Below are 25,515 nucleotides of genomic sequence, written 5' to 3' on the forward strand. Positions count from 1 at the left end.
CACTCGTACCAGCACAACACAACACCACCACGTCAGTGTCACTGCAGAATGATCCGCCAGCCAAATACTGCCTGCTCTGCGTTGGTCCTGTGATGATCATGATCATTAAGCATCAGAGAGAAAGGGGAGCTACTTGTATAAATATCTGTAGAACAGCGGAGCTGATAAAGTGTAGAATGATGTAGGTCATTTTAATGTTATGGCTGATAGGATACTTTCATCTATTTCATTTTCAGTTATATGCAATAAATACAAATACATTTCTAAAGAAAATTACTCAAACCCTAACACCAAAAAAATAATAATACTGCACATATCATGACTGTCCATTAAAAACATTAAAAACATGCAACTCCATTTTTGATTTTTAGTTTACTACATTTTCCTTCATAGAGTGTGAATATTGCATGATGAATGGACCAATAGAAATGCTCCAAAATAACTTAGAATAAAATCTTTTTACACTGACTTCCATTGAAAGTTAAGAAGGTTTTTCCCTTCTCCTGTAAAGCTGATATTTTGGGAGATAAGTGTTTTTAATTGGACAGCATCAATATGTTTTTATATATAATTTATCTTATTATTGTGGCCATTTCTTGTCTTGGAAGCTTGTTATATTTCCTACTTGTTATGATCCAAAATACATCAAATATTCCTTGGCCTTTCCTCTTCCTTATTCAAGTAAACATTTCCTGAAAAATAAATAACTTGTACTTAATGGCTATTTTGAAGGAAATTAAATAGATGAAGTTTATCTCACCTGTGTTACCCAGTCTTGGTGGACTTTCCATCTAATATAAGTTAGGTTTGGAGACAGGACAGCGTGATCGATACCGATGCTGGGCACATTTTCGACCTTGGGCAACTTCTTCCACAACCTAAAGATAAACTGCATCTTATTTCTTAAAGAAAGCATGAATAAATCATATAGGTCCTCATTGTGTCAGTACAGATATAAGTTAGATGCTGCTTCGCCTCTGCAAAAGCATGGCATCTCATTAAAACTCATAAATCCAGCTGATCTTATTGACCGCATGTATATGGTTATCTGTATGTACATACTGTTGCTCTTGGTTATATATGAGTGTGATTATATTTCCCATACTACTCTGGGCCGAATATGCGTGAATCCAAAGATTCGTGACTGTAATGCTTAGCATGTAATGCATTTCAACGACATGAATCCAAGCATGTAGTGTTTCTCCACTGAACTGTGTCAGCGTTTCATCTCAAACATTCATTTATTAAAATAAGAATCATTCATGCATGACTTCCTTTAGTAATTTAGCCTCCAAAGGAAGCATGAGGAAAATGGCAATTGTTAAAAAGGCTTGTTTACCTCAGCGTCTCCCCCACTGATATCATTAGTATGATATTCACACAGCCCTAGGATGCCAAAAGCCGTAATTAATCAGACGAATGCCATGAACCATCCTGTTTATCTACTTGAATCTGTATCCACTGGACGCTTGGTTACCTGTGCGTCACCGTACACAATAGTGCATTCATCAGGGCCTGTGTAGCTGTGGAGAGAAAGAGAAGAGTTGAAAATAAAGTGGACAGATTCTTTAAAAGTTCACTGTACAGTTAAAGGAAATGAACACCAGTTCACACAATGTGTCCTCTGAAAAGTATGCTATTAATAGAAGGATGTTTGACCACTTTTCCTGCCTTAATCCCTACTTTCCTGAGAAGGCTAGATCCTAGGTACTGGAACATTGCTGTGAGGATTTGGTGGGGTTAGGTACCAATGTTGGATCACCCACTTCAACCCATCCCAATGGTATCAAATGGAGCTCCATCCCTTCAAAGAATACATCTGCATTGCTACACAACTTACAGCGTGGGGGATTTACAGCCCTCTAGCCAAAGCTTGGCACTGAGCATGTGCAGTTGTTTCAGAGCATCTCATTCTGTGACAATGCTGTGCACAACTGAACACTTCTGTCAGCTGCTTAAGTAACACAAAGATTAAAAGAAGTGTCCAAAAACTTTTGAACATACAGTGTTTGAGAAGGACAGAAGCTTCGCCAAGAGACAATATATATTTCAACAGTTTGAACCTTTGCAGTCCTCAGTGCTGTTTTAATAACCTTTTGATCTTAGAAACTCCACTCTGCACTGGGCAAATTATTCAATGAAGTCTGCAGATCTGAGAGGGCACTCACCAGTAGTCTAATTTCAGAGGCACAGTTTCCAGGGAGTTAAGCTGACAGTACGGCTCCAGTGAGGAAAGCTCATACAGCTGGATTTCTCTGTCCCTGAGACACAGAAAGTGGAATGAAATCTCAAAACATTAACTCAAACCCAAGGGTACAAACTTTCATTTTCCACTTTCCAAAAAGACCACCCTTATAATGGCTTTATTAATTTATTCATTTTCTGTAACTGTTTCATCCTGTTCAGGTAATCGGCAAGTCTGGAGCCTACCCAAAATCACTGTGTGCAAAGCAGGATCACACCCTCAACAGGGCTCTGGTCCATAGCAGGGCACCACACACTTACACAGACACTCACACCTATGGACAGTTTCGCACAGTCAATCAACCTTCCAAGATATGTTTTTGGATTATGGTAAGAAAACAGAGAACCTGAAGAAAACTCACAGAGTCAGAGAGACCACACCAAACAGACAATGATCGGAGGCAAGGTTAAATCCAGGACCCCAAAACTCTAGAGCTATGTTGCAGCAACAATAAACTGGTGCACCACAGTGCTTCCCTTAGATGGTTTTGTGAATGGGTTATTAGGTTATTAGTTTATTATTTGATTCAGTCTTGTTGACTGGACATGTTTTGTGTTCAAAAATTACACTGCAACTACAAAACTAATATAAGACAAATCATCTGCAAACACTTCCATTGCTTTTTAGCAACATTAGCCATGTTACTCCAGAGCAAAACCTCTAAAACAAAATGTTTCACAGTTGATTGTCTACAACTGTCAACTACAACAATAAAACGTCTATGACAGTATTCCTAGCTCTTCTGCTTTTTTGTTGCCTCCAGTGTTGGATATACCTGTGTGCAAAAGTTTGGAAGGTTTTGGTCAAATTCAGTGTTTTAGTGAGTTTCTAGGTCAACAGTAAAGTAGGTAAAAACAAGTTGACATATATGGGATTTGTTATCAAACTCTTAAAATAAATTGCCAATCCCAGCCACTAGCTAGGTCTCCTCCAATCACATGATACTACCAATCTGAGATGGTAAAGAAAAAACATGCCAAAGACCAATGAGGAACCACTACGCCTCATCTTTAAGAGCTGCAAGCAGCACAATGACATTGGACCTCAGCATGCTCAGAGGGAATCATTAATTGCCATGTTAGCTAACAGACGCCTGCATTAACGGCAATCATTGTGCTGAGGGATGAGGGATTGGGGTGCATCTTACTCATGCAGAGATAGGGATGACTCCTGGCCTTGGATGGCTGTGTCATCACTGGTTAATGAACTCTAGGTGTCGATGATAGGGCCCCATAGGAACATATTTGATCTACTTTTGCTTAATTTTTATCAATATATAAAACTCAGCAACTACATAGAATGTATATATCGATGCACTTTGCATATTTGCTCATGTGCAGAGTCCCCACATGGCTTTACACACATATTACTGAAAGCTGCTAGCTAGTTTCACAGGAATGAATGGAAAGTCCCACTAACACCAGCAATGGCTTTTAAAAGTACAAAATGGAGCTTTGCAGTCCTCTCTTCTACTATTTCTCCTATGTGGGCTCCTTCAGCTGTATTCAGGCAGTGTGCATACATGTGATTTGGGGAGTGGCTTTTGGAGCAGGGCTGAATAGAATGGGTGAAATTCTTCAGGGGCACATTTTGAAAAAAAAAAAAACTCCCTGCTTTCCCCTCAGCCATTTACTGGTGGTTTTTGAACATTTGTAATCCAGTTGTGTAAATACAACAAAGTGTGGAGGTTGGACAGCTGGAGTTGAAGAAATATACCTTTTGTATGTCCACTCACCCCGTTCCAATGATGAGTTTGTTGTACTGAGGCATTATGACGAAATCTGTGGCCCACTTTGGCTTCCGTCCTATGGGTCTTTCATGCTATTTCAAGAGAAAATTAAATACAATGACATAAGAATAATCATCCACACAATACCAGAAGAAACTGATCTGCAAGCTGTTGATCTGGTCTGTAAATATTCATTCAACGACACAAAAATAATAGCAAATTTTGAAACATTTATTTGAGAATGGAATACATTACATGACGTGATTGCTTTTAGCTATTGGAACATGAGAGAGGTCTCTACTTTTGCATTTAACTTTATTTGAGCATTGATTAAAGCTACTCTACCTACCTCTGCATTCATACAGAATGTGCCCAAAAAAGGGGCATTACTTACAAACACACTTTTGCTCTTTCTCAGTTGAAGTGTGGAGCTCCAGTAGTTGACCATTCCGTCCTCTCTTATGGTCACTATCGTCCCGCCAGATATAGGGTGAATCCCGAGAATGGGTTCTCCGTGACTCAGAGGTTTTAAACTCGCAGGCAACAAAAAAGCCCCTTGCTTACTACGGACGACCAGCTCCTCCTTCTCTGTGTATTCCAGTTGCATGTAGGTACAGAACTCATCCTACATTTATTCATGAACAGGGAGCATACCAGCATAAAAAAATGTACAAGATTGTCTCTGATGTTCATTTCATAAATAAATATAGAATTACGTTTTTCTACAGTGCAATATGTTTGACAACAGAGGCAGGTGTTATGTTAAAGCTTGATTTCTTGTATTCCTTAGCCCAGAGATCAGGTTAATATTACATATTCTGTAACAAGACCAATAACATATAAATACTATCATGTTTTAGTTTGCTATTAATTTTTAAGCATACTAAATTTTTCAGCTGTTTTCAAATCCTGGATGTTTTTGCTCTGAAATTCATTTCTACCAGCATGAGTGCTTTTTGACTGACAGGACACTTTCAAATCAATAGAGTATTGGCTGTTATTATGTTTATTTTTTCTGTCATTGTGCTTGGGAATTGTTCATTTCGAGAGTAGAAGAGAGAAAAAGTATGTGTGTTTGTGTGTGTGTTTTTGAGAGAGAGAGAGAGAGAGAGAGAGAGAGAGAGAGATTGTGTGTATTCTTGATTGAGAAAAGTGAAATTTGATATTATATCTGTAATATTCAAACCCATTCTATGCTGCCTTGTCCAGAATAATCGATCTTCATGAATAGCTCATGAATTTGAGCATCATTCTGTGACAAGGAGAGAAAGAGAGAGAGAGAGAGAGAGAGAGAGAGAGAGTATAAGGGTCATTATCACATGCCAAACAGTCTGAGTCTAAGACCTCTTCTGATTCATCTACGTACATAAACAATACCATCTAATTAAACCCACTCAGACCATTACAGCTAGAAAGGGCTGAATGGCAATTATCTTTGCCCAGTAGTGGACTGATTGCATTATGACTTACAATGTCACGAAAACCCAAACACTTCTTAATGATGAGTCTGAACTGAGGGAGGCTGAGAGACCTGGTGCCGGCCTTTTCAAAATCCTGCCCAGCAGAGAAAAGACAGCTCTATTATAATGCTAAAATATTAAAGACAGTGTAATGCAATTTTGACGGCTTACCTCAAAGGCCTGTTTCAGCTTTGTGAGACTTTCAAGGGACACCCTCTGCTCAATCTGTAGCAAGACATTTTGGATTGCATATTGAATAGATGTGGAAATGTTCAAAAATGTATCTAAAGATTGTAAACTTACTACTGCTATTGAAAGTTATAGCAGTGCAAAGTGTAGTGCAGCAGTAAAGTTGAGCTATGCTTTGCATGACATTAAAGGAACAGTCAGTCATTTTTACCAACCAATATGTAGCAAACACTATATATCAAGTGAATTTGTATATCTTTAATTCTTTTTCCACAAAGTGAATTTGTATGGAAGTGACAGAGTTAGGTGAAGCATCACATTTCTTTGTAGCCTATGAATGTAACATGCCTAAAATTTCTAAATAAATATCTAAAACATATTTACTACAGACACTTCAAAACATCCAAGCCATTAGGTGACACTAGATGAATCATGAAGAATGGAGAAGTCATTGGAGAAAATGACTGATGTCCCTTTAATGGAATTTACTTGGACTTGCTTAATTCCACATTAAAAGAACAGACAAGTAATCTCATGAGGTTATCCTTAAGGTGGTATTGGAATATTTGCTAACGTAATGGTTTCACAACAACATTTAGTTAACTTTCTATATTTATAGTAAATTTAAGTCACATTGGCTTATATTATATCATAGGGTGACCATTCAAGTTGTGTTTACACCTGAGCACATTTGGGCCCAGTGAGTGTGCCCTAAAATAGCCAAACCCACTAATTATAAAAGTGCCTGCCACTATGTATTTGATAAAAGTAATGATATTATTAGTTATCTTCATGTGGAAATGAAGCCGTTATTTGAAACCAGTAAATTCAATCTACTCCTTTCAGAAGGAGACCAATAAGAGTTCTTTTCTCACTGGAGTTTTTAACCCAGCCACTTTAACAAGAGGACGGCAGTTCATCCAGCAGCATCCTCAACATGCACAAAGTCACATCTTTGATCTCCGCCAATTATCTTCTCCCTGCCGCTATTCACACTTAATGAGCTTAGATTGACTTTGGGTTATTTCCAGCCAAAGGTGAGTGGGAGTAGACCACTGGGGGGAAAGGAATAAAACACACTCCAAATTGGCACACCAAACATAGATCTTCGCTTACCAGCCAATTAATAAATTCGGAGCGCTAGCAAGTGAGAAAGGAGGGGGAATGGTGAGAGAAGAAGCAGAGAGAGAGAGAGAGAGAGAGAGAGAGAGAGAGAGAGAGAGAGAGAGAGAGAGATGGTTTAAACAGGAACACATCAAGGAGACCACTGTGCGTGTAAATTGGATGTGATGTGAAGGCAGCTGGTCCAGGTAGGAACATCCTGCTGGAGCGGATACAAAAGAAACAGGGCAAGCTGCTGAGACGAGACGAGTTCCTTATGTTAATAGGGGCTTCTTCAATTGGTTTCTTAGCAACGTGCCATTCACTCTTACCTGCGAGATAACATTCAGGCAGCAAAAAAGCACTGCTGAGATGCATCTGGGGTTTTAGATTTGTCTGTCAATAAATTCATAACTGAACTGCAGAGTTTTGACAACAATGATGCATCAGTAAACATACTGTCACTGTTAGAACAAATCCTGGTATCTTTATTTTAGTTTATTTATTTATTTTGCATTAGAAGACCATCATTCACCATAGAGAGTTGGTACATGCCTTAATCATCACTCAGCATCTGCACTTTACTCAAGAGGAGAAACCATAGGTTGGTGACACTTTCAACCCCAATCTATCTGTACAGTTACAGTTGCAAACTGTTTGCACTAGTCTTTCTATTCATGTGCTAATATAACCCGCTTACACACACAAGATTCTTATCTGTATGTTGCCTCACTGCCTTGTCTAGTTGATATCATGTGAAGTTCTTCTGTGTTTAATGTCACACAAGTCTATTGTCTGGTGTATTTATTATGTACTCTCTGCTTGTTCCTCACTGTTGTGTATCTGCACTTCATGATCTTCCGTGCAATGTGCTCCTGTGGAGCCTGAAAACAACTTCAATCTTGCATCTTCTTTAACCGCTACTGATCAGGGTGGGGATGGGAGCCTTCCAATACATTTCCAATCTGAGAAAATTGGTAGAACAGTAAACGGATGTGCTTCAGAGCTAAGGTTTCAGATACTGCCCACTGCTTCGGTGACACATTGGAAATATCCTCGAACGCCTTCCTTTAACCAGCCGTGCCTTTCTACATCAAATTGTCAATTAAGAAAGCATTGAAAAATTATCAGGGTTGGCTTTTACTTATTACCGAGTGACAGGATGACAAGTGGAACACTGTCAAATCACTGTCTTTTGCTCCTTGTTTTTCCTGCTCCTGGCACTCATCAGAGCGGTAGAACACTTTCATCCCATTGGATCATCTTGCCATACTAGCACACAGTAAATATCTGGTCTATAAGTCCTTACAGCTAGTTTGTAGCATTAGTAACATAGATACTGCAGCTCACATTCATACAATGTTATGACTCTGAGGAAGCTGCTCATGCCTAATCCATCTCAGAGGCTTTGATCTAGCCTTGATGAATAAATGGTGCATGCAGCCTTGGAGAATGATAAATGCCCCCAACCTTATCCTCAGGATCAAGAAGCTAATAGCTTCATCAGTCAGTGTCGGGGGGGAATTGAGAGATTACAAGCAAGAAATAAAGTGCACCCGATTGAGGTCAGATCACCCAGTGACCAACATGTTTAGCACGCTCAGTTAGAGTCTGATGGAAACCATTCAGTTCTCATGAAAGTGCAGTTACTATGAAGTCTAACGAAGCTTCATGTTTAGCATCTATTTACAGCAAGGTTTATAAGCTTCGCAAATAAAAGAATTACACGCCACATTTCTTTTCTAATTCCTAGTCAAGCATCTGATTGCCTTAGTGGCAGAGTCAGTCCTGTCAGATAAGGATTACACCAGTCTATTAAGATAGTTCCTTTCCATTTAAGACCACCCTTCCATTAAGTTTAGCTTCAAGTCCAAGTGGAACACAATGTCCTTCAGAGCGACAACAGTTAGTGGGGACACAATGTTTAAAAACTCCAGATGCACTGCTGTGTCTGATACACTCATACCAGCACAACACATAAACACACCACCACCACGTCAAAGTCACAGCAGCACTGAGACTGATACTCCACTCTAACAAGTGGTTCTGTGGGAGTCTAACAAAAGATGCAGAGCAACTCTCTGCAACTGTAGAGCTACAGAGTGCACCTATATTGTCAGATGAGCTAATAAAATGGATAATGAGTGTAGAAACAATGAGTTAATTTTAATGTTACTGCTGATCAGTGTAGTACTGAAAAATAGTTATTCTTACTAATATATAGTATTTTCAGACAACTTTATATTTCATATCTCAGTACCCCTGTAATTCAGGAACCACAGGATCCCACAGAACACAGAATGAAACCAATGCCAATAAATTCCTCTGTCATTGTAATCAAATAAAAAATGATGAAATGAACAAAGCAAGATCATTCATTACTTTTTCATTACTCCAGCAAATGCGTGCTCCTCAGACACGATGTAATACCTTAATACTATAACCTCTTAATGTGCACCATTTGTCAGCTAATTACAAACACAAATGATTTAAAATATGCAGGAAACCAGCTGGAACCAGCACCTCATCGGCAGCATTGGCCTGCTTTAAAGTACCTGCACAAGCTCTGCGTATGAATAAAATGAATAAATAAAAATCAATGCATTTTAAACGACTTTTACACCAACCTATTCCCTGACCATATGAAGATCACCCGTCTAATTGCAGTCTGGAAATAACTCCAGTGCAGCTGCATATTACAGAGAGCAGGTTCTGGGAGGTGTTGTTGATTACATTCTTAGGAGATTCCTGATAAGCAGAAGAATGTGGACGTCCATTGGAGACACACTGCGAGTTTCAAACCCATTTCTGTGTGCGCTCAAGTGGCAAATTGCCTCTAGTATAAACAGAATTGCTTTAATCAAAGAAGGGGCCACTGTACCTGATGTGCTACAAGCTCAAGCACTCCGCTAAATAAATAATGCAAATGTATTGTGTCAATTGTTCCAATCAGTGGTCATGACGGATTACTGCTCCTTGGCTGCCAGTCCCGAGGCCCGTCAGGATAATGAATTAATGGATTCTGCACTTGATTCGAAATGTCATTTCTGGCAAAACCCCTGGAATGTCCTCCAGAGGCTCTGGGCTAAACTGAAGCAATAATAAATGCAGGACTGCTGGATGAATACTCTCTTGACCCAAAGAAAATATACCTAGTGCTCCAGTGACACCTTGAGGTTGCAATCATACTAAAATTCTCGAAGATACTTTGTCCTAAAAATGGGGACAAAAGGTTGTCAGAGGTATTCAAGCTACATATTTGAATGGTAAAACACTTAAAATAAGGGACTTAATATAGTACATAATTTGCTATTCATTCCAAATGAATGATTCCAAAATATATAGAAGAATATTTATATTCACCATAAATAACTTATTTTCAGTCCTTGTTTATTTTTTTATTCCCACTTCTATAAGCCCACTCATTAAACTCGACCACGTTTGTACAGGTACTATGGTTTGATTATTGCATTCATTTTACAGTGTTTGTTTTTCCCCCATTTGGTTCTTTGTCTCATAAAAGGATCTTGAAAAGACTCTGTACCCTGGAACAAAGTATAATTGAACTAGCTTCCAAACTTAATAATATAACCTCCACAAAGCCTAAAATTTAACAGGGAGAATAGTGCCTATGAGAAGGGAAACAATCCCTTCTCTCCCCCCTTCACCTTAATTTCAGGAGAGTGCTGTAAAATTGAAAACAATTCTGCAACTGTAGGGGGACCCCTGGAGCAAAAATACTATCTCAAAACTTACCTTGTCAGATGCAGAGGAACACAAGCTTGATGAAGATTATACTTGGCTGAGCAACAACAGAAGCAATAAAACTAAGTTTACCTTGAACTTGGCGAGTGTGGAAGCAGGGTTAACAATGCTGGGCTGGTGTGTGGTCAGTTTGGTGTCTCCCAAAGCAAGGGAGTGCCGTCTCTGTTTCAGGAGCTCCCTCTCCAGCCACTCTGGGTTTGGACTCCTCACTGGACGACCCTCACTTAGCTCTGACTCTAAAGCAAAGTGGACCTCATAGCTCTGACGCCTATGTCCAGTCTGCCTCAAGGCACTTTGTCCAGCAGCTCCATGCACAGGTCCAGTCTCAGTGAGAATACTGTAGATGAGAACATGATCCAGTCGTGAATGTGAGGTAGAAGAAAGTGTTGTTTCTTGGTATAATGTAAATGGTTTAAAAATGGTATGCACCTTTGTTATATTGGTCTTAAGGCTAAATGATCACTTCATAAGCTATTTATGACAATTGTCATGAAAATAAACATTTATTGAGGCTTATTTCAATAAGCAGCGGTTGTAATCACACTTTCAAGACTGAAACTGACTTTATTGTCTTTGCTTAAAATGTTATAAAATATATTGTGTTTATTGTGTGTAAGTCATAAAAAGCCAGTGAAGGTGACTTATGAAACATTACCTACAGTAAAATGACATCCATGTTTTATACTGTTTCTATATGGATTTTTTAAATAAAGGGTTTAACAATAACCACCTTTAAATTCCTCATGCACTATGACCTAGAGTAAATTGTTACCAGAATCGTTATGAGATTAAATGCTAAGATCAAAAACACTGGAATGAAAGAAATAATCAGCTCAATAGTTAAAATATAGGCAATATGACACTGTAAATAAACTCATGTGTCAGATATCTTCACACTGCACCAAACTACATTTATTCAGCCCACTGATAGCAGGGGGGTAAGGGCCAAGCAAATAGAAGCCACCAAAACTTATCATCCTCGTTTGTCAAAGCACAAATTAATTAGTCCTCAAGGACAGATGCTGATACAGTTAATGGGCATTTCCCTGCATGGCGCCTTCTCTTGGCAACCATAAACAGTCTCTAAAGACAGGAGAGCACCAAAAGAAGTGGTTGCTAATGCCTGAATACAAATGCTCTGGCAACCCATGCCCTCACCTTGAGAATAAAGCACAGGAAGCAACACGACACAGCAAATGAGGACGGGAAACTGAGCCAAGGACCTGACCTGCCTAAGGATAAGGATGGATTGTAGTATGGATAAGTTCAACAAAGGCAGCCGCCAAACTCAAGGTACCTGGCTGTGCTCTGGGTCTCGATTTTCCCTTGAGCTGAGGTGGGACGGGCCTTCTTTCCCAGCGGCATCCCTCAGGCTCTTTAGGCAAGTGGTCTTTAGCTGGAGAGTGTAGATCCCCTTCGGTTCATAAGGCTTCTGTGCCCATTGTTGTTAATCAGGTGCTATGGTAGCAGTCCAACCCATAGATCACCTGATTTTCCTGTTACCTGATATTCAAGCCACTTAAATGCCTCAGTACTGTGGCCTCCATTTGACACCACCTAACAGGGGAGCTGCATTTGGCCAAGGGTTGGTGGATACCTGCTTGTCAAAAAATTAATTAATAAATAGTCTATTCCCTTTTACTTACACTTTCTGAGAAGGCTTTATGCTAGATGTTGGAAAATTCTAAAAAGCATCTGTGAAGTCTTGTACTGATGTTGGATGATTAATTTTGGATTTCAATCACCACTCCAAATCATCCCAGATATTAGATGGTACTGCATCACTACAGACAGCATAATTACACTGTTCCACAGTCAAATACCTGTGGGATAAGTGTCTAACTGACACCAATCTTTGAGCGTGGTGACCTTGTCTCATGTGCAGCAGAACTAGATCGTCCAATTTTGTTTCATGCTTTACTGTTTTTCTTATTCAGAACTGTGAATTTATCTGACAAAACTGATCACCATTTTATTTTAAAAATGTATAAAAGAAACTTAATTTCATGCAAACAAGTTGGAAGGTGGATTGGTGAAGGACTGGCACCCCCTCCAGGGTGTGTCCTCGCCATGCGCCCAGTGATCCTGGGTAGACTCCAGATCAACCGTGACTCTGAAGTCTATAAGCGGTTACATATAGTCAATGAATGCGTGAAATTTTCCGCTTTCAGGTTTTTTTTTTCAGATATCAGATCAAAACAGTAAAGCACTAAATAAGGACAAAGCTTATCTTATGTAATCCAAATGTACATAAACTAGTTGTTAGTTTATTATATTATTATATTGTTACTATATTTTACATGCATCTTATGTATAATTTGCTCACAAAAATGACAATGTCATTGTTCTTGTCTGCTTTGTGAGCTGAGCTAAGGATAAAAGGGCTCTTTTCTTAATCTCTTAATCTTAATTTGCAAAAACCGAAGAAAGTAGGAAAAGAGTTTTTCTTGTGTAGACTATGTTGAAACTAAACTAATGATGAAACTAAACTGGTAATCAATTGTCAAGGTTATTAAATGTGGAACAATGAGCTGTTTATTCATTTGTTTATTTTCTGCTTTTGTGTAAGAAGCTGAAGGAGAAGACAGTTCACTCGATGAAAAATGAATAGGAATGGTCAAAAAAGCATCAGACATTCCCTTTAACTAAACGGTCAGTGGGCTGTTATTTAGGACGTACCTGAGGTAGCCAGATCACAATAGGTTTTTCATACATTATTTGAGCCAATTTTGGTCTGATTTTAGCAGTGAAATTGTTGTTGTTGGTTTTAGTCAGGTTTACGTATCTCCATTCAAAGAGATGGGAGCCTGGTCCTGTGTGCGCAGAAATAACTGCCCAGGGTGTGTTATGAGAATCTCTCCAAGAAGGACCTTTAACAATTTTAACAGCTCTGAACAGCTGCTTAAACATCAAGGTTCATCGCACTGGAAGCAGTTTATTGCTTTTAATATTGCACATATATAATCATAAATGTATCATAACACTCAGTACCCTGCAGTCACAGAGGCCCAGGCCAGTCAGATACTCTGTCTAGAACTGGAGGAGCTTGAGAGGCGCCTGCTGGGTTCTTTGCTTTCTTCACTTGTCCAGAGGAACTGGGGGTTCTCTGCATAAATGTCTGCACCATCCGCTTCTCTGCACATAGCAAAATAACACATTTTTGTTTTGTATTTTATACACATTTAGTTTTTTTTTTTTCATGCAACAGAAACTTTATATTAAACATTTATAACACACATAATAATGAGTGTGAAAAGACAAATCACATGAGTCAACACTATATGTCCAAAAGTTTGAGACACCTTTATAATCATTAAATTCCTATAACGTACTTTGCATCCAGTGTGAAAAAATGCTGCACCTACTTTGAATGCTTTGGGCAGCTGCACATGTGCCTAAGGGCACCATGCCCAGTGCATTGTGTGTGCTAGATGACTATAAACTCCAGCATTGATCTGTGGAGCGTCAAACTGTGATATATTTGGAGAGGTATTTATCTATTTTAGTCTATACAAAAGCCTTCCTAGATTCAATTCTGTTCCTCCAAACCACATAATAAACCCCTTAATTTAAATGAGAATATGTCCACAAACCTTTGGCCATAAAGTATGCAGATACCTGGAGGTTATAAGCAAAGAATTTTCATTGTATTTCACAAGTCAATGTGGTGTAGTAACTGAGTGATGTGTTATCTACCTTTTTCAGGAAATGTTTTCCAGAAGTGCTCGAGTTCCTGAGGCTTAAGTGTCTTCAGCACTGATGCGGGATCAGTGCATTTGCCTCCATAATGCTGGTCATATGTGGTCAGCTGATTCCTGCTTTTGTGGTTATTGATGTGTTTTTGAATTACTGTGGGGACTAGAATAAATGGAACATAGCTGTAAAATGAACAAGTGAATCTATGTTATTCTTAATATTAATAGTTATATAATGGCATGGATGCAGTGCGTTAAGCTATAGATGGTAGTTCAAATGAATAAAATCTAGATTGTTTTGACTAAATATAATCTATCTATTGTTACACTTATATAGCGCCTTTCTAGATACCCAAGGATGCTTTTACAATCCACGCTGCTCAGAATACTCAATCCACACACACTCTAGTGAGAAGTGGCAGCCAACACGTGCAGCGTACTCTCAACCAGGATAGTGCACAAATCTATATCTGGGCACACAAACATTCACTCACACACCAGGACAGTTATTAGAGAAGCCAATTCACCTAACCTCCATGTTTTTGGACTGTGAGAGGAAACCAGAAACCCCGGAAGAAACCCACGTAGACACAGGGAGAACATGGAAACTCCACCCAGATGGGACTTGAACTTGCTAATCAAGCCACCGTGCCGCCCATATAACGGATAAGGATAGCCAAAATACAAATTAAAAAATGCACTACAGCTTACCTATTCCCTTGGAAGCAGCACGATGGGGCACACATCCGTAGCGGGACACGTTTCCCTGAAGTTCAGCTTTCAGAATGGGCTTGCGGTAGTTAAACCTCATCTCTGTCTCAATGCTCTGAGGCACGTAGGAGGAGTGTTTAACAGGAGTGTGTGTCCGGTTCATAATAACACCTGCAGTTAAACCAAAAACAAGGAATAGCATATTAAAGGGTGTCTACTCTTGACCAGTATCTTGATAATGGAAGGGAGGGCTGTGATTCATCTGAGAGAGTAGGGTGGCTACACAAGCAAGGAACTGCGCAGTGGTCTTCCGCATAATCAACTGTGGCATCAACCACTATGTTAAACCAAGCACATTACTGGTTAAAGACATTAAAAACATATATTTGCTAAGAAGTGGTAAATATTTTTTGCTTGCATATTTTGTCCAAACGATTGCTTGCCAGCCAAGATAGCATCCTGTAACTGTTGCTATAACACCAGAGGAGCATAGAACTAATAGTGAATGATTAGTAAACCCAAAGTTGTTGGCTGGGGCTCCAGCAATTCTATTGATTCACATCAAAATGCTAGAGGGCTTTATAACCCTCTAAACGACACTTGGCATTGGGTATGGTGACCTTAATCTAATGTGCACCCGCTCCAGCCTGTTCCACTTTATTGCACATACTGTTCAATGGAGATTTTATAAGTTGTGCATGCACAATTGGATGTCTGTGCCAGAAATGTGTGCAAATTAAAGTAACAGAAATCATTGATTTGAAGAGGTGTCCTCAAAATTCAAGTAGTACACCCACCTTGAGGTAAACCCAGAAAGTCAGTTCTATAGGTGGACTTGTACTGTGCCGACAGAACCCTTCTAACCTCTTCCTCAGATGGAAGGTTTTCACAAAGCTTGCGTCCAGGGGGAATCTTCCACACCATAAAAGCCTAGAGGTGATAAATAGAAGGAAAGGAAAAGGCTTGGAAAATATTTTTCTCATACAGCATAAAAGACATACCCATAAAACACATTACATGTCCTATAAAAAATGAGGCCTATGCACATTAAATTTTATATGATTTGTACTTTTTATTTGTTAAGCTCTGCGAATAAATACTATAATTACCTGAAAGTGCCAAATGTATTTATGTCCATGAAGTTAGAACTTTTTTTTTCTATGTTGGCTTTCACAAGAACATCAGTGAGGTCTAGTTCTAACAGCTTTTGAATACAATTCTATCACTTAACTGCTGCTCCACAATTCCCCCTGTGTTAGCATGTCCTCAGACTGACACTTAGCATTAAGCATGTTGACCTTGGGTGGATGCTCAAGACTGTCCCTTTTCATTCCTTGCTTTTCCATAGAAAGCATACATGCTATGAGTGCATATTTAAACATCTTTGCTATGAGTGCATTTTAACACAGGTAAATTCACTAATAGCTAATAAACTGGCAATCCTTTGTTATAATACAATAATAACAAACATGTGGTTTTTACCTGACTTGGGTGTGGGTTGTTCCTCCGATTTCCAGAAGCTGATCCAGTTCTAATACAGGATGACTTAGATGGAGGCTTCCAACAGAAGTCTTCACTATATGCAGTTACACCCACAGGATCAGCCAGGTCGTATGAATTTCTAAAAGACTTAGATGTCATGGGTCTGATGTCGGGAGGCGACAGAAATGATTGGTGAATATCTATTAAATTACATCCCATTTAAATTGTCATACATAAAGGTGTCCATTTTATTTACCATTAATGAAACACTCACAGTCAAAGCTACACTTTTAACGCAGAGGCGAGAATCCCAGCGAATCTTCTGTATGTAAATATGTCTAGATGGAAAGCCTACCGTAAAACTGGAGTTGAGTAGTTGGGTCTGTAGACAAATTCTCTTCTGTGTGATGTCTCATATGGGTCCCATTTCATGTCTTTATAATTACATTAAATACACATGTTAACTGGAATCCTCCAAAGTCAAAGCCATTTCATTTCTGCATAATGCACTCATTAATATGTAAATAAAGCCATTCATATTAATATGATATGTTCCGCTTTAGAGACTTTAGAGTTACTACTGTACATTGATTCTCCATGGTGGTGAATGGAAAATTAAATAGTTGTGTTGGAGACATAGGTTTCTATCACTACCATTACAAAGAAATTAGTCGATAAGATTCTCAATTACACAATTCACATCAGAAATTCTGGATGACTGTGTGGCATATTTACTTGTACTTATATGGAAAACCAGACCTCTATTTTTAGAGAAGACAATAGTAAACTGAGTGAGAAAGAACTCTTTCCAGCATTTGTAAAAACCCATTGATATTTAAGTCAAATTACCATTTCATAATTTTGTCTTACAGAGTATCCCACTGTAATGAGAATATTTCTCAAAACTAATTATAATGTATTTAGTCTTTCCTTATCATGTGCGTTTATATTTCCAGATGCCTGCTTTAATCATTTTATCACGTTTTTTGCCTCATGCTGAAATGCATGACCTGCATTTTAATGTAGGAAATAGCTATATAAATATATTATTATTAGTATTATTGCCCTGTGAAGGACTGGCGTCCCCTCCAGGGTGTATTCCCGCCTTGCGCCCAATGATTCCAGGTAGGCTCTGGACCCCCCGCGACCCTAAATTGGATAAGCGGTTACAGATAATGGATGGATGGATGGATTATTAGTATTATTATTATTATTATTATATGAATAACTAGGATCTCTTTCTTATAAGACACTAATTTATAATTATGGGAACCATTCCCATTATTATGACTTAGAAAATAGCTATAAATATAATTTCAAGAGACACTGGCCTCATGTATTCAAAAGCATCAGACTCATTTAAAAGCAGTTTAAAATATAAGATTCTCTGCAGTGAACAGTTTCACATCAAAACACTCTCTGAATCACTGTGATTACAACTTAACCATTGAGCAAATGCATTTTTAAAAATCGGGTGGAATTCTCCTTCAAGGAAAAATAAAAATACAAATTGCATTTGAGTGTTACTGACCATAGCTTTCCATGTCCTAGTCTCTGTGGGAATGGTCAGATCCTCTTCCAGCAAAGACGAGATACAAAGAGCCTCTGTGGGGAAACCCCAAGCTTTTGTTCATAAGAAACGTAAAGAAGTTGTCAAAAGTGAAGACAATGCCTGCCAGAAAAGTTTGAAATTGTGTGTTAATGTGTGTTATTACGTCTGAATTCCTTGTGTTTATTAGCTTCTGTGGAGTCCAGGGTCAGTGATCAGAGAGAACAGAGAGAATAGAGATGACTTAGAGGAGGTCGTTGTTATTGGAGACACACAACACTGGAGCTCAGACTGGAACAGTGTGTGGACACTGTTCACTGTTTAAAAGTACTGTGTGTCTGTTTTTAAAACTAACGTTATTAAAGTCAGCGATGTATTGTATTGATGATGTAAATATTGATGAATCGTTGATTTGTGTATTTACACATTGCTTCTACTCAAGTTTATTAACAAACAAAGGAATCTAGGTTTCAGTCACATTTCATAATTCATTGTGCATATTTAGGTCACAAAACATTCTTCAAAACATGTTACTTAGTTAAATGTAGAATGTTTAAGTTTAGAGTCAACAATGAAAATATGCCTTTAAGATGATTAGAGCTGTAAGAATTATTAGTGCTATGATTAAAACACATCGTACCAATACATTTTTGTGTTCACCAAAATTGCAGTTTAAACGTGTCCTCAAGAGGTACAGTAGTCTTAATGTCAAATGTGCCCCCCAATATATATATATATATATATATATATATATATATATATATATATATATATTGTAACAAACAATGCAGAGGTTGAAATGCTGCAACTGATAAGATATCGTAGTTATATTAGCAAGCCACCCACTGTTATTTTTAATACAGACACTTGTTCTTCCAAAATAGCTGAAAACTCAACGAATTTGGATAAACATAACGTAGAATGTCTCTTTATTCTTATGTAACGATAAAGCCGAGTCACTAACGCTCAATAATTTGAAAGCAGCGCCACCCAGTGGAACACTGAGGATTACACCCTATTTACAGTTCAGACAGGAGAGTAGAGAAGACTAACCCATAGAGTCGTGTTACGTCTGTGATAAAGGGACTGAATTGGGAGGTGGGTGGGGGAGTAGTTGTAGTTGTAATTTCCACAGCTCTTCTGTCTCCTGGAATAAAATAAATGCTGTGGGCAGATGAGTTTAAAATTTCATCCTCTAGAAATGATAAGGTTTTGAGAAAAGCTTAGAGACGTTTGGTTTGTCTAAAACTACAAATACCATGTGTAGATTTGAAACATTGAAAGGTTACATATATCATAAAGGTCAATTTCCTCATAAATAATCTTAAGTAGAAGTACAAATATTCAGATTTGAAAACACATACGAAAACACAAATTTAAAATATTTTTTTGGAATATGAGAGAATGTATGTACATACTCACTTTTGGTATTTACCAGCAAAACACTTAAATAAATAAACTTCAGTAAGAATGGACATAACCGCTAAATAGTTTTGATCAGTATCTATAAAATGTAGCCACCTGGAAACCTACAGACGTTTCCCCTAAAGGTAGGTTTTATTCACTCTCCTGAATATCATCTCACTTCCACACATTCTCTTATTGAAAACAGGGGCTATAAAAAGTAAAAGGCTTCAGTGTCTTTAGCCAAGTCACAAAATGTAGTTATCAGCCACGCCAGTTACATGTTAAAGACACTAAATATGTTTAATCTCCCACTGGTCATTAGTGTAGCCCTGCAGTTATCAAAGTCTTATATTTAGAGTTTATTTCACAGAAAAAAAAAACCCTAAATGCCTGAAATGCTGCTTAATTTAACTCTACATTTTCACCTTACACATTTATCTGTGAAAATGTATTAAATATGTGCCACTATCTCCTCTGCTGTTAGCCTGCAGGTTAAAAAGTCCAGCTCCACAGGTTGACCGTATTGGTTCCTTATGTTTAGGAAATGAAACACTGTTCTGTCTTGTTTAACGTGCCTATTTGAGACTGTCTTTGCAACACTTCGGCCATGGTGGTGATTTACAGCTCTCATCAAATGTTTTGTGGTATAAAATAAGAACAAGTACATTAACAAGTTTAAAAACGAAATTGTATATTTTTTAACAGCTCAAATGTTGTCTGAGTTAAACTAAGATCTAAAGATCATGCTGATCATACTTAGCAACGTAACCTTGTTCAATTGTTTTCATTGAAAACTAATAATGTATTTATTTCCCTTCTTCTAAGTTTTGTTTCAAAGGGGGAGACGGAATAGACCTTTACATTTTGCTTTCTGGCTCATTTCTGTTAATTATACATACATTCCGTGCGCTTGGGAGGTAAAAAAATGACCTTTCCTCTTCATTTACACAGTCCCAGAGTTCCTCACTACCTCTAACCAGTCTCTAAAGTCTGAGGGCGAACTCGCCATTAACGGCACAAACTGCCTTCTGTTTAGATTCATATTAAGGCGCCATTCGGAAATGTGACGTTTCTTCATAAGCCGACCAATCAGGTGTCGTCCACAGTGTGTGCTATAGACGCGTTGGCAACCAATCAGAAGCACCGCGGACTTGGCGGCAGCCAATGGGATTGCGCAGCCGTTCTCCGTGTCTGTGTCGGGCAGAAGGACGCGCGCCGCTGTGTTTATTGTGCTTGGGCTCCGTATTTATTTCTCCATCCATTTGATCTGAACTGAGGAGACGACCAACGGATCGGGGGATTTTTTTCCTGGGTAAGTGCTCAGAAAAACACATTTAAATCAGTACTTAATCAACCCTGACAAAAACACAGCGAATTATTGACGGTATTTTCTTTGTTAGCTGCATATTTGTTCTCTGTAATTCCCCTCACACATCATCTTTTGTCACATTGAGGCACTGAAGGAAAATGACGTCTGTTTGTGTTAAAATGCTAATGTTCCCAAAAAAACGTAAAAAATAGCATCCGATTCATGTCATTTTAGAATTAAATCCTCGTTTAAAAGGGCTATTGAATAGGACAGTGCTAACACTGCTATTGCTAAAGCTATTGTTTGAAAGCCAATGTCACCTCTGAGAGAGTTAAAATGATTTAAATAAAAAATCGCCCACAATTTCGCCGCAGACCGTGGGTCTAAGTTGAAATAAACGCTGCTAACCAAAGGCAACACTGCGAGCGGCGGCCGCTTAATGTTAATATAGTCTTTTACGTGAGAGAGGCGGGGGAAGGGAGCTCCCTTTTTTTAACCGACCATTTTATTCTTATGCATTTTAACTCACGTGTTGTCTCATAAAATGTTTATTTTTGAATCTTTTCATCACGTTGTCTGCTTTCCGAGAGATTAAAATACAAAAATTATTACACTGCCTTTACCAGCGGCGTTGGCCTCTGGCTCGATCTAAATTTACCCTGCTCCCTTCCTAGTGCACTTAGTATGCTTTGAAATATTATGCTTCTGTACCATAATAATAGTCTATATTCCGTCGTAGTGGACGGATTACATAAACAACAGTGGCTTTTGTACCTATTATTACTTATTTTAGACGCAGCAGCAGTTATTTTATAACCCGTGCAGTGTCCTCGGTAGGGCTTAGGGAGCCATTTGGGAAACAGCCCTTCTGTTGATTTTCGTACAGACATAAAGGCAGCAGGGGAGCCATGTTGTGGTCTGAGGCGCGATACAGGCTCGTCTTATTTTAGCGCGGTTACTTCCCTCAAACAGATGTGTTTACCACAGGGAACACTCTTAAACCACCTATATGTGAACACAGGTGTGTTTGGAGTTGTAAAACCAAACAAAAATTGAGAGTTGCATTTGCATCGAGTAAAATGCGACGCAGCTATTCAGAAACCGAAGATTACGAGGCTAACGACCAAGCACTCGCTCACACAGCACCTTGTATTCCTGAATTTGTGGGGACGTAGCCATTGTTTTTAATAGTGATGCAGCTATTTCATACACTTCATACAACTGAATTAGCCCTAGCCGCAACGTTAGAGAGGAAAATAAACAATAGCACATTTATTTATAACAAGAACCTGCAAATCTGTTATAAAAAATTAGGATGTCAAAATGTCCGTAGCAGTAGAGAGGTTGGGTCAGCACAAAGACAAGAATACATGTACACGGGCACACACTAGATACGAACCGTTCATAGTAGACTTGATCATATCTAAAGGGAAAGCTGCGTGAGGATGAAAAAAAAAACCCGCTAGAGCCCGTTTGTTTTAGCTTCACAAAACCCCTTAGGAATGTGGGAGGAGAAGAATGAAGGGGACTTTCTGTCATGAAGACGCACTTATTCCCTCCAAAATGGAAGAGTAAAAAAATTATTCTCGCTAAGAGTGGTCTACCTCTCCCTTTACACGTCTTGACATGTTTTTCTCATACATAACTGCCCTTGAATATGTGAATCGTAGAGGTAAAATATAAAAATACTTTACGTTTAATATCTAGTCATAATGGTTGGGTTTCATTGGAGAATTGGGGGTAGTCCTTGACTAGCTGTTAGAACCAGGGCTCAAGGAGGACTTCAGGCCTTTAACATTCATCATAATTTGAACCTCGAATTAAGTCACTGTTAAATATTACATAAAACGCTGTCTCAATAGTTTTTTACTCAGTATATTCTCATTACTTGAATGTTTTAATGTTCCTGATAATCATATTTAATCCAGTTTTACTTTGAAAGAATCCTAGTTATAAAACCATGTCTTAGTGTATTTTGTGAATACACAATTTTTTTTGTTTTCAAACAGTACCATTGATATCTCAACTTTACCTCTACTAGGCTCGACAAGATGGTGAAAGATCCAAGGAAGCCACGAGGAAAAATGTCCTCATATGCATACTTTGTGCAAACCTGTCGCGAAGAACATAAGAAGAAGCACCCAGAAGCTACTGTCAACTTCTCTGAGTTCTCCAAGAAGTGCTCAGAGCGATGGAAGGTATTAAGGCATTTCAGGCTTAAGACTGAAATGAGATACTCTCAACTTGATTGACTTTATATAGATTGTATAGTCCTGGATTCTTCCACTTTTCAAACCTCAGTTATATCTGAAGCTGCTTTCTTTTCATGCTTGCCTTCTCTTGCAGACAATGTCACCCAAGGAGAAGGCCAAGTTTGAGGATATGGCAAAGCAGGATAAAGTCCGCTATGAGAGAGAAATGAAGAACTATATCCCTCCCAAAGGAGAAAAGAAGAAGAGGTTTAAGGACCCTAATGCTCCCAAGAGGCCCCCGTACGTGTCTCTTGTCAGACATCTCTATTGCTCAACTACTTAAAATGGTGAATACACAAGTAAATAAATCTGGTAATACTGTTTTATGATCCAGGTCAGCGTTCTTCATTTTCTGTGGAGACTACCGCCCTAAGATTAAGGGCGAGAACCCGGGCCTGTCCATTGGAGACATAGCAAAGAAGCTAGGAGAGATGTGGAATAGCTCATCAGCAGAAGTGAAGCAGCCTTACGAGCGGAAGGCAGCCAAGTTGAAGGAGAAGTATGACAAGGTGAGGTTTTTATTTCCTTGATGATTTTCAAAGCTGTCACTGAAAAAAAAAATCTGAAGACATTTTAAAGTTTTAAGTGCAGCAAATCCCATTGAACAAAGCTATCTTTGGTTCCAATCACAGGACATTGCTGTATACCGCACTAAGGGAGTTGCAGGATTGGCCAAAAAGGCTGCAGGTGAGGATGACGATGAGGAAGATGACGAAGAAGATGATGATGATGAGGAAGAGGAGGACGATGATGAGTAGACTAGCTACTGACAGAGCCTAAATTCTTGTTCATGCCATAAACCCAATTGTACACGATTCACATCTTCAAACGTAATACAGCAGAACAAGAATTGTTAGGCTGTGTATATGAGACGTTTTTAAGATGTACAGTGTTATTCTCCTTTTGTAAAGTTAACACTATATGTGTTCAGTTTTTTCTTTTTTTTTTTTTGGTCTGTTTTACTTTCTTTTTCTTAATGCTTAGTGGTAGTTCTTGCCTGGAACAGTTTAAGGAGGAGAAGAACAACTGTTTCTCTGAAGGTGCATAGCACAATTATCTGGTTTATGTAGATCTGTAGTGCGTTATCATATTCGTTTTTAAAAATATTTTTCGTATTTGCCGTCATAAGGTCCTTTAACTGTACTTTGAATACCACTCTAATTACAAGAATGCAGCTTTGTTTGACATTCAAGAATGTGTCTGAAATAAACATTTCTTTTTTTTTAGAAAAATGTAATGTCATTTTATTTGCTCTGTTTCTGCACAGATTTAAGCAGAGATGGACCAAGAACATTTAACTTGCTGACTTTATCATGACAGGAAATCATTTAAGACATTTAGACAGGTTAATCAACAGTAAAATGCCTAATGCCTGTGCCTAACAGTAAAACTTGAAGATGCTGTTCAGATCCTGTGCTGAAAATGGAGAAAAGCAAAGCAGATTAAAAAAAACCAACACATCAGAGTAAAGAATAGGAAGATGAACTTTAATCATGCAGAAGTGACAGCTTCATTTGTTTCATTTATGCTTATTACTGAAGAACAAATGGGAATTATTAGATTGTGATTGATTTAAACGATTTAGGGTATTTAGCTATGCTACACAAAAATTCAGATTAATTAAGGATTTTTCCTTACTACAGGCTATGGTTAATGTGGAACAAGTTTAATACTGAAACATTAATTTTATTGGGTTTTTATTATATAGATGTTCTAAACAGCACAATGGAAGAGCATTTTAGTGCTATTTAGAACCACTGTCATAAAGGTGCTATATAGAACCATCTACAAAATGTTCTCCATCAATCTGAAGAAGCATTTAATCATGCATAACATGATTTCACCAGGATGGATCACTGTCTTTCCTGAAGTATCCTTTTTAACATGTATTCTGTACAACAGTAGTTATGACTGAAAGCTTATCTATGTCGCTGTACAGTGACATCTAGTGGTCGTTCGTAATGACGTTAGAGCTTCATGCAGTAATGATGTCATGATAACGCTGCTGTGGTTTTTTTAAAAAAACAATATCAAGCTGGCACCAAATCACGTGACTACCGGAAATGGAAAGAAATGGATTTAAAAGGAGTAAACCCTGATGTAAGGGAGTAAGTACAGATACACTGCCCTGAGCTTTACAGACATTCCTTAAAAGCGAATTCGGCTACTTCAATGGACATAGTTTATAACATCTCTATCAAAAAACTGCTGTGTCAAGTGTCAGCTAAAAGGGTATAAAGAGGATGTGTGTAAAGAGGAGTGATGTAGCTCTGTTCAGTACTATTGGGATGAGCTGGGGTTCCAAATCAAAAGTGAACGCAATCAAATCTTCACAGTGGTGTTCCAGTATTTAGAGTCAAGCCCTCACAGAGGAACAAAGGTTGAGACAAACTCCCTGTTGGCACATTTCATATGAAAACATTTGGACATAGAGTGTATTTTGCTAGTATTATACTCATGAAAAGAAATGATCCTCAGGGCTTTGTATATGTTTACCTGGGTCTCTCATTACCAAAGCTAGGTTTCTTTTGAGATGCCAAGTTCAAAACCTTTTTTTTATTTAAACACAGCAATAATAATAATAAAAGAAGCTCCTCATGTTGATCCAAGACAAATTAATA

General features: G+C 38.4%; 3 protein-coding genes across 15 annotated transcripts in view; 1 reads left to right on the top strand and 2 right to left on the bottom strand.

Moving 5' to 3' along the window:
* wdr95 (WD40 repeat domain 95) overlaps positions 1-11,989 on the bottom strand; it is a 54,195-nt gene extending 42,206 nt beyond the window's left edge. For both annotated transcript variants that reach the window (XM_066661105.1, XM_066661096.1), the window contains exons 1-11: positions 11,787-11,989; positions 10,562-10,826; positions 5,606-5,659; positions 5,445-5,528; positions 5,161-5,226; positions 4,369-4,599; positions 3,981-4,066; positions 2,169-2,261; positions 1,478-1,523; positions 1,340-1,386; positions 761-878 (exon numbers count right to left, since the gene is read on the bottom strand). In XM_066661105.1, coding sequence (XP_066517202.1) covers positions 761-878; positions 1,340-1,386; positions 1,478-1,523; positions 2,169-2,261; positions 3,981-4,066; positions 4,369-4,599; positions 5,161-5,226; positions 5,445-5,528; positions 5,606-5,659; positions 10,562-10,826; positions 11,787-11,854 — 1,158 coding nt within the window. In that variant the 5' untranslated portion in view covers positions 11,855-11,989. The remainder of the gene's footprint in view (positions 1-760; positions 879-1,339; positions 1,387-1,477; positions 1,524-2,168; positions 2,262-3,980; positions 4,067-4,368; positions 4,600-5,160; positions 5,227-5,444; positions 5,529-5,605; positions 5,660-10,561; positions 10,827-11,786) is intronic.
* LOC136686982 (testis-expressed protein 26-like) lies at positions 11,951-22,273 on the bottom strand. Of its 12 annotated transcripts, none has more exons than XM_066661191.1 (10): positions 20,233-20,393; positions 18,980-19,090; positions 18,093-18,119; positions 17,909-17,982; positions 16,733-16,811; positions 16,378-16,540; positions 15,693-15,825; positions 14,896-15,066; positions 14,186-14,347; positions 12,950-13,624 (listed from the first exon to the last, which is right to left on the bottom strand). In XM_066661191.1, exons 4-10 carry the CDS (start codon positions 17,919-17,921, stop codon positions 13,488-13,490), a joined length of 858 nt encoding a protein of 285 aa, XP_066517288.1. In that variant the 5' UTR covers positions 17,922-17,982; positions 18,093-18,119; positions 18,980-19,090; positions 20,233-20,393; the 3' UTR covers positions 12,950-13,487. The 12 variants fall into 12 exon arrangements, with proteins under 12 accessions (XP_066517237.1, XP_066517321.1, XP_066517288.1 ...); XM_066661173.1 differs by having other exon boundaries at positions 12,951-13,624; positions 17,909-18,000; XM_066661140.1 differs by lacking the exons at positions 18,093-18,119; positions 18,980-19,090 and adding an exon at positions 11,951-12,086 and having other exon boundaries at positions 13,481-13,624; positions 17,909-18,049.
* On the top strand, positions 20,501-24,104 carry hmgb1b (high mobility group box 1b). The gene is made up of 5 exons (XM_066661235.1): positions 20,501-20,645; positions 22,684-22,840; positions 22,989-23,134; positions 23,229-23,403; positions 23,527-24,104. The coding sequence occupies exons 2-5, from the start codon at positions 22,694-22,696 to the stop codon at positions 23,650-23,652; spliced, it is 594 nt and encodes a 197-aa protein (XP_066517332.1). The 5' UTR covers positions 20,501-20,645; positions 22,684-22,693; the 3' UTR covers positions 23,653-24,104.
* Positions 24,105-25,515: the final 1,411 nt, after the last annotated feature.

Source organism: Hoplias malabaricus, chromosome 1 (genome assembly GCF_029633855.1).
Source record: "Hoplias malabaricus isolate fHopMal1 chromosome 1, fHopMal1.hap1, whole genome shotgun sequence".
NCBI classification, from domain to species: Eukaryota; Metazoa; Chordata; class Actinopteri; order Characiformes; family Erythrinidae; genus Hoplias; species Hoplias malabaricus.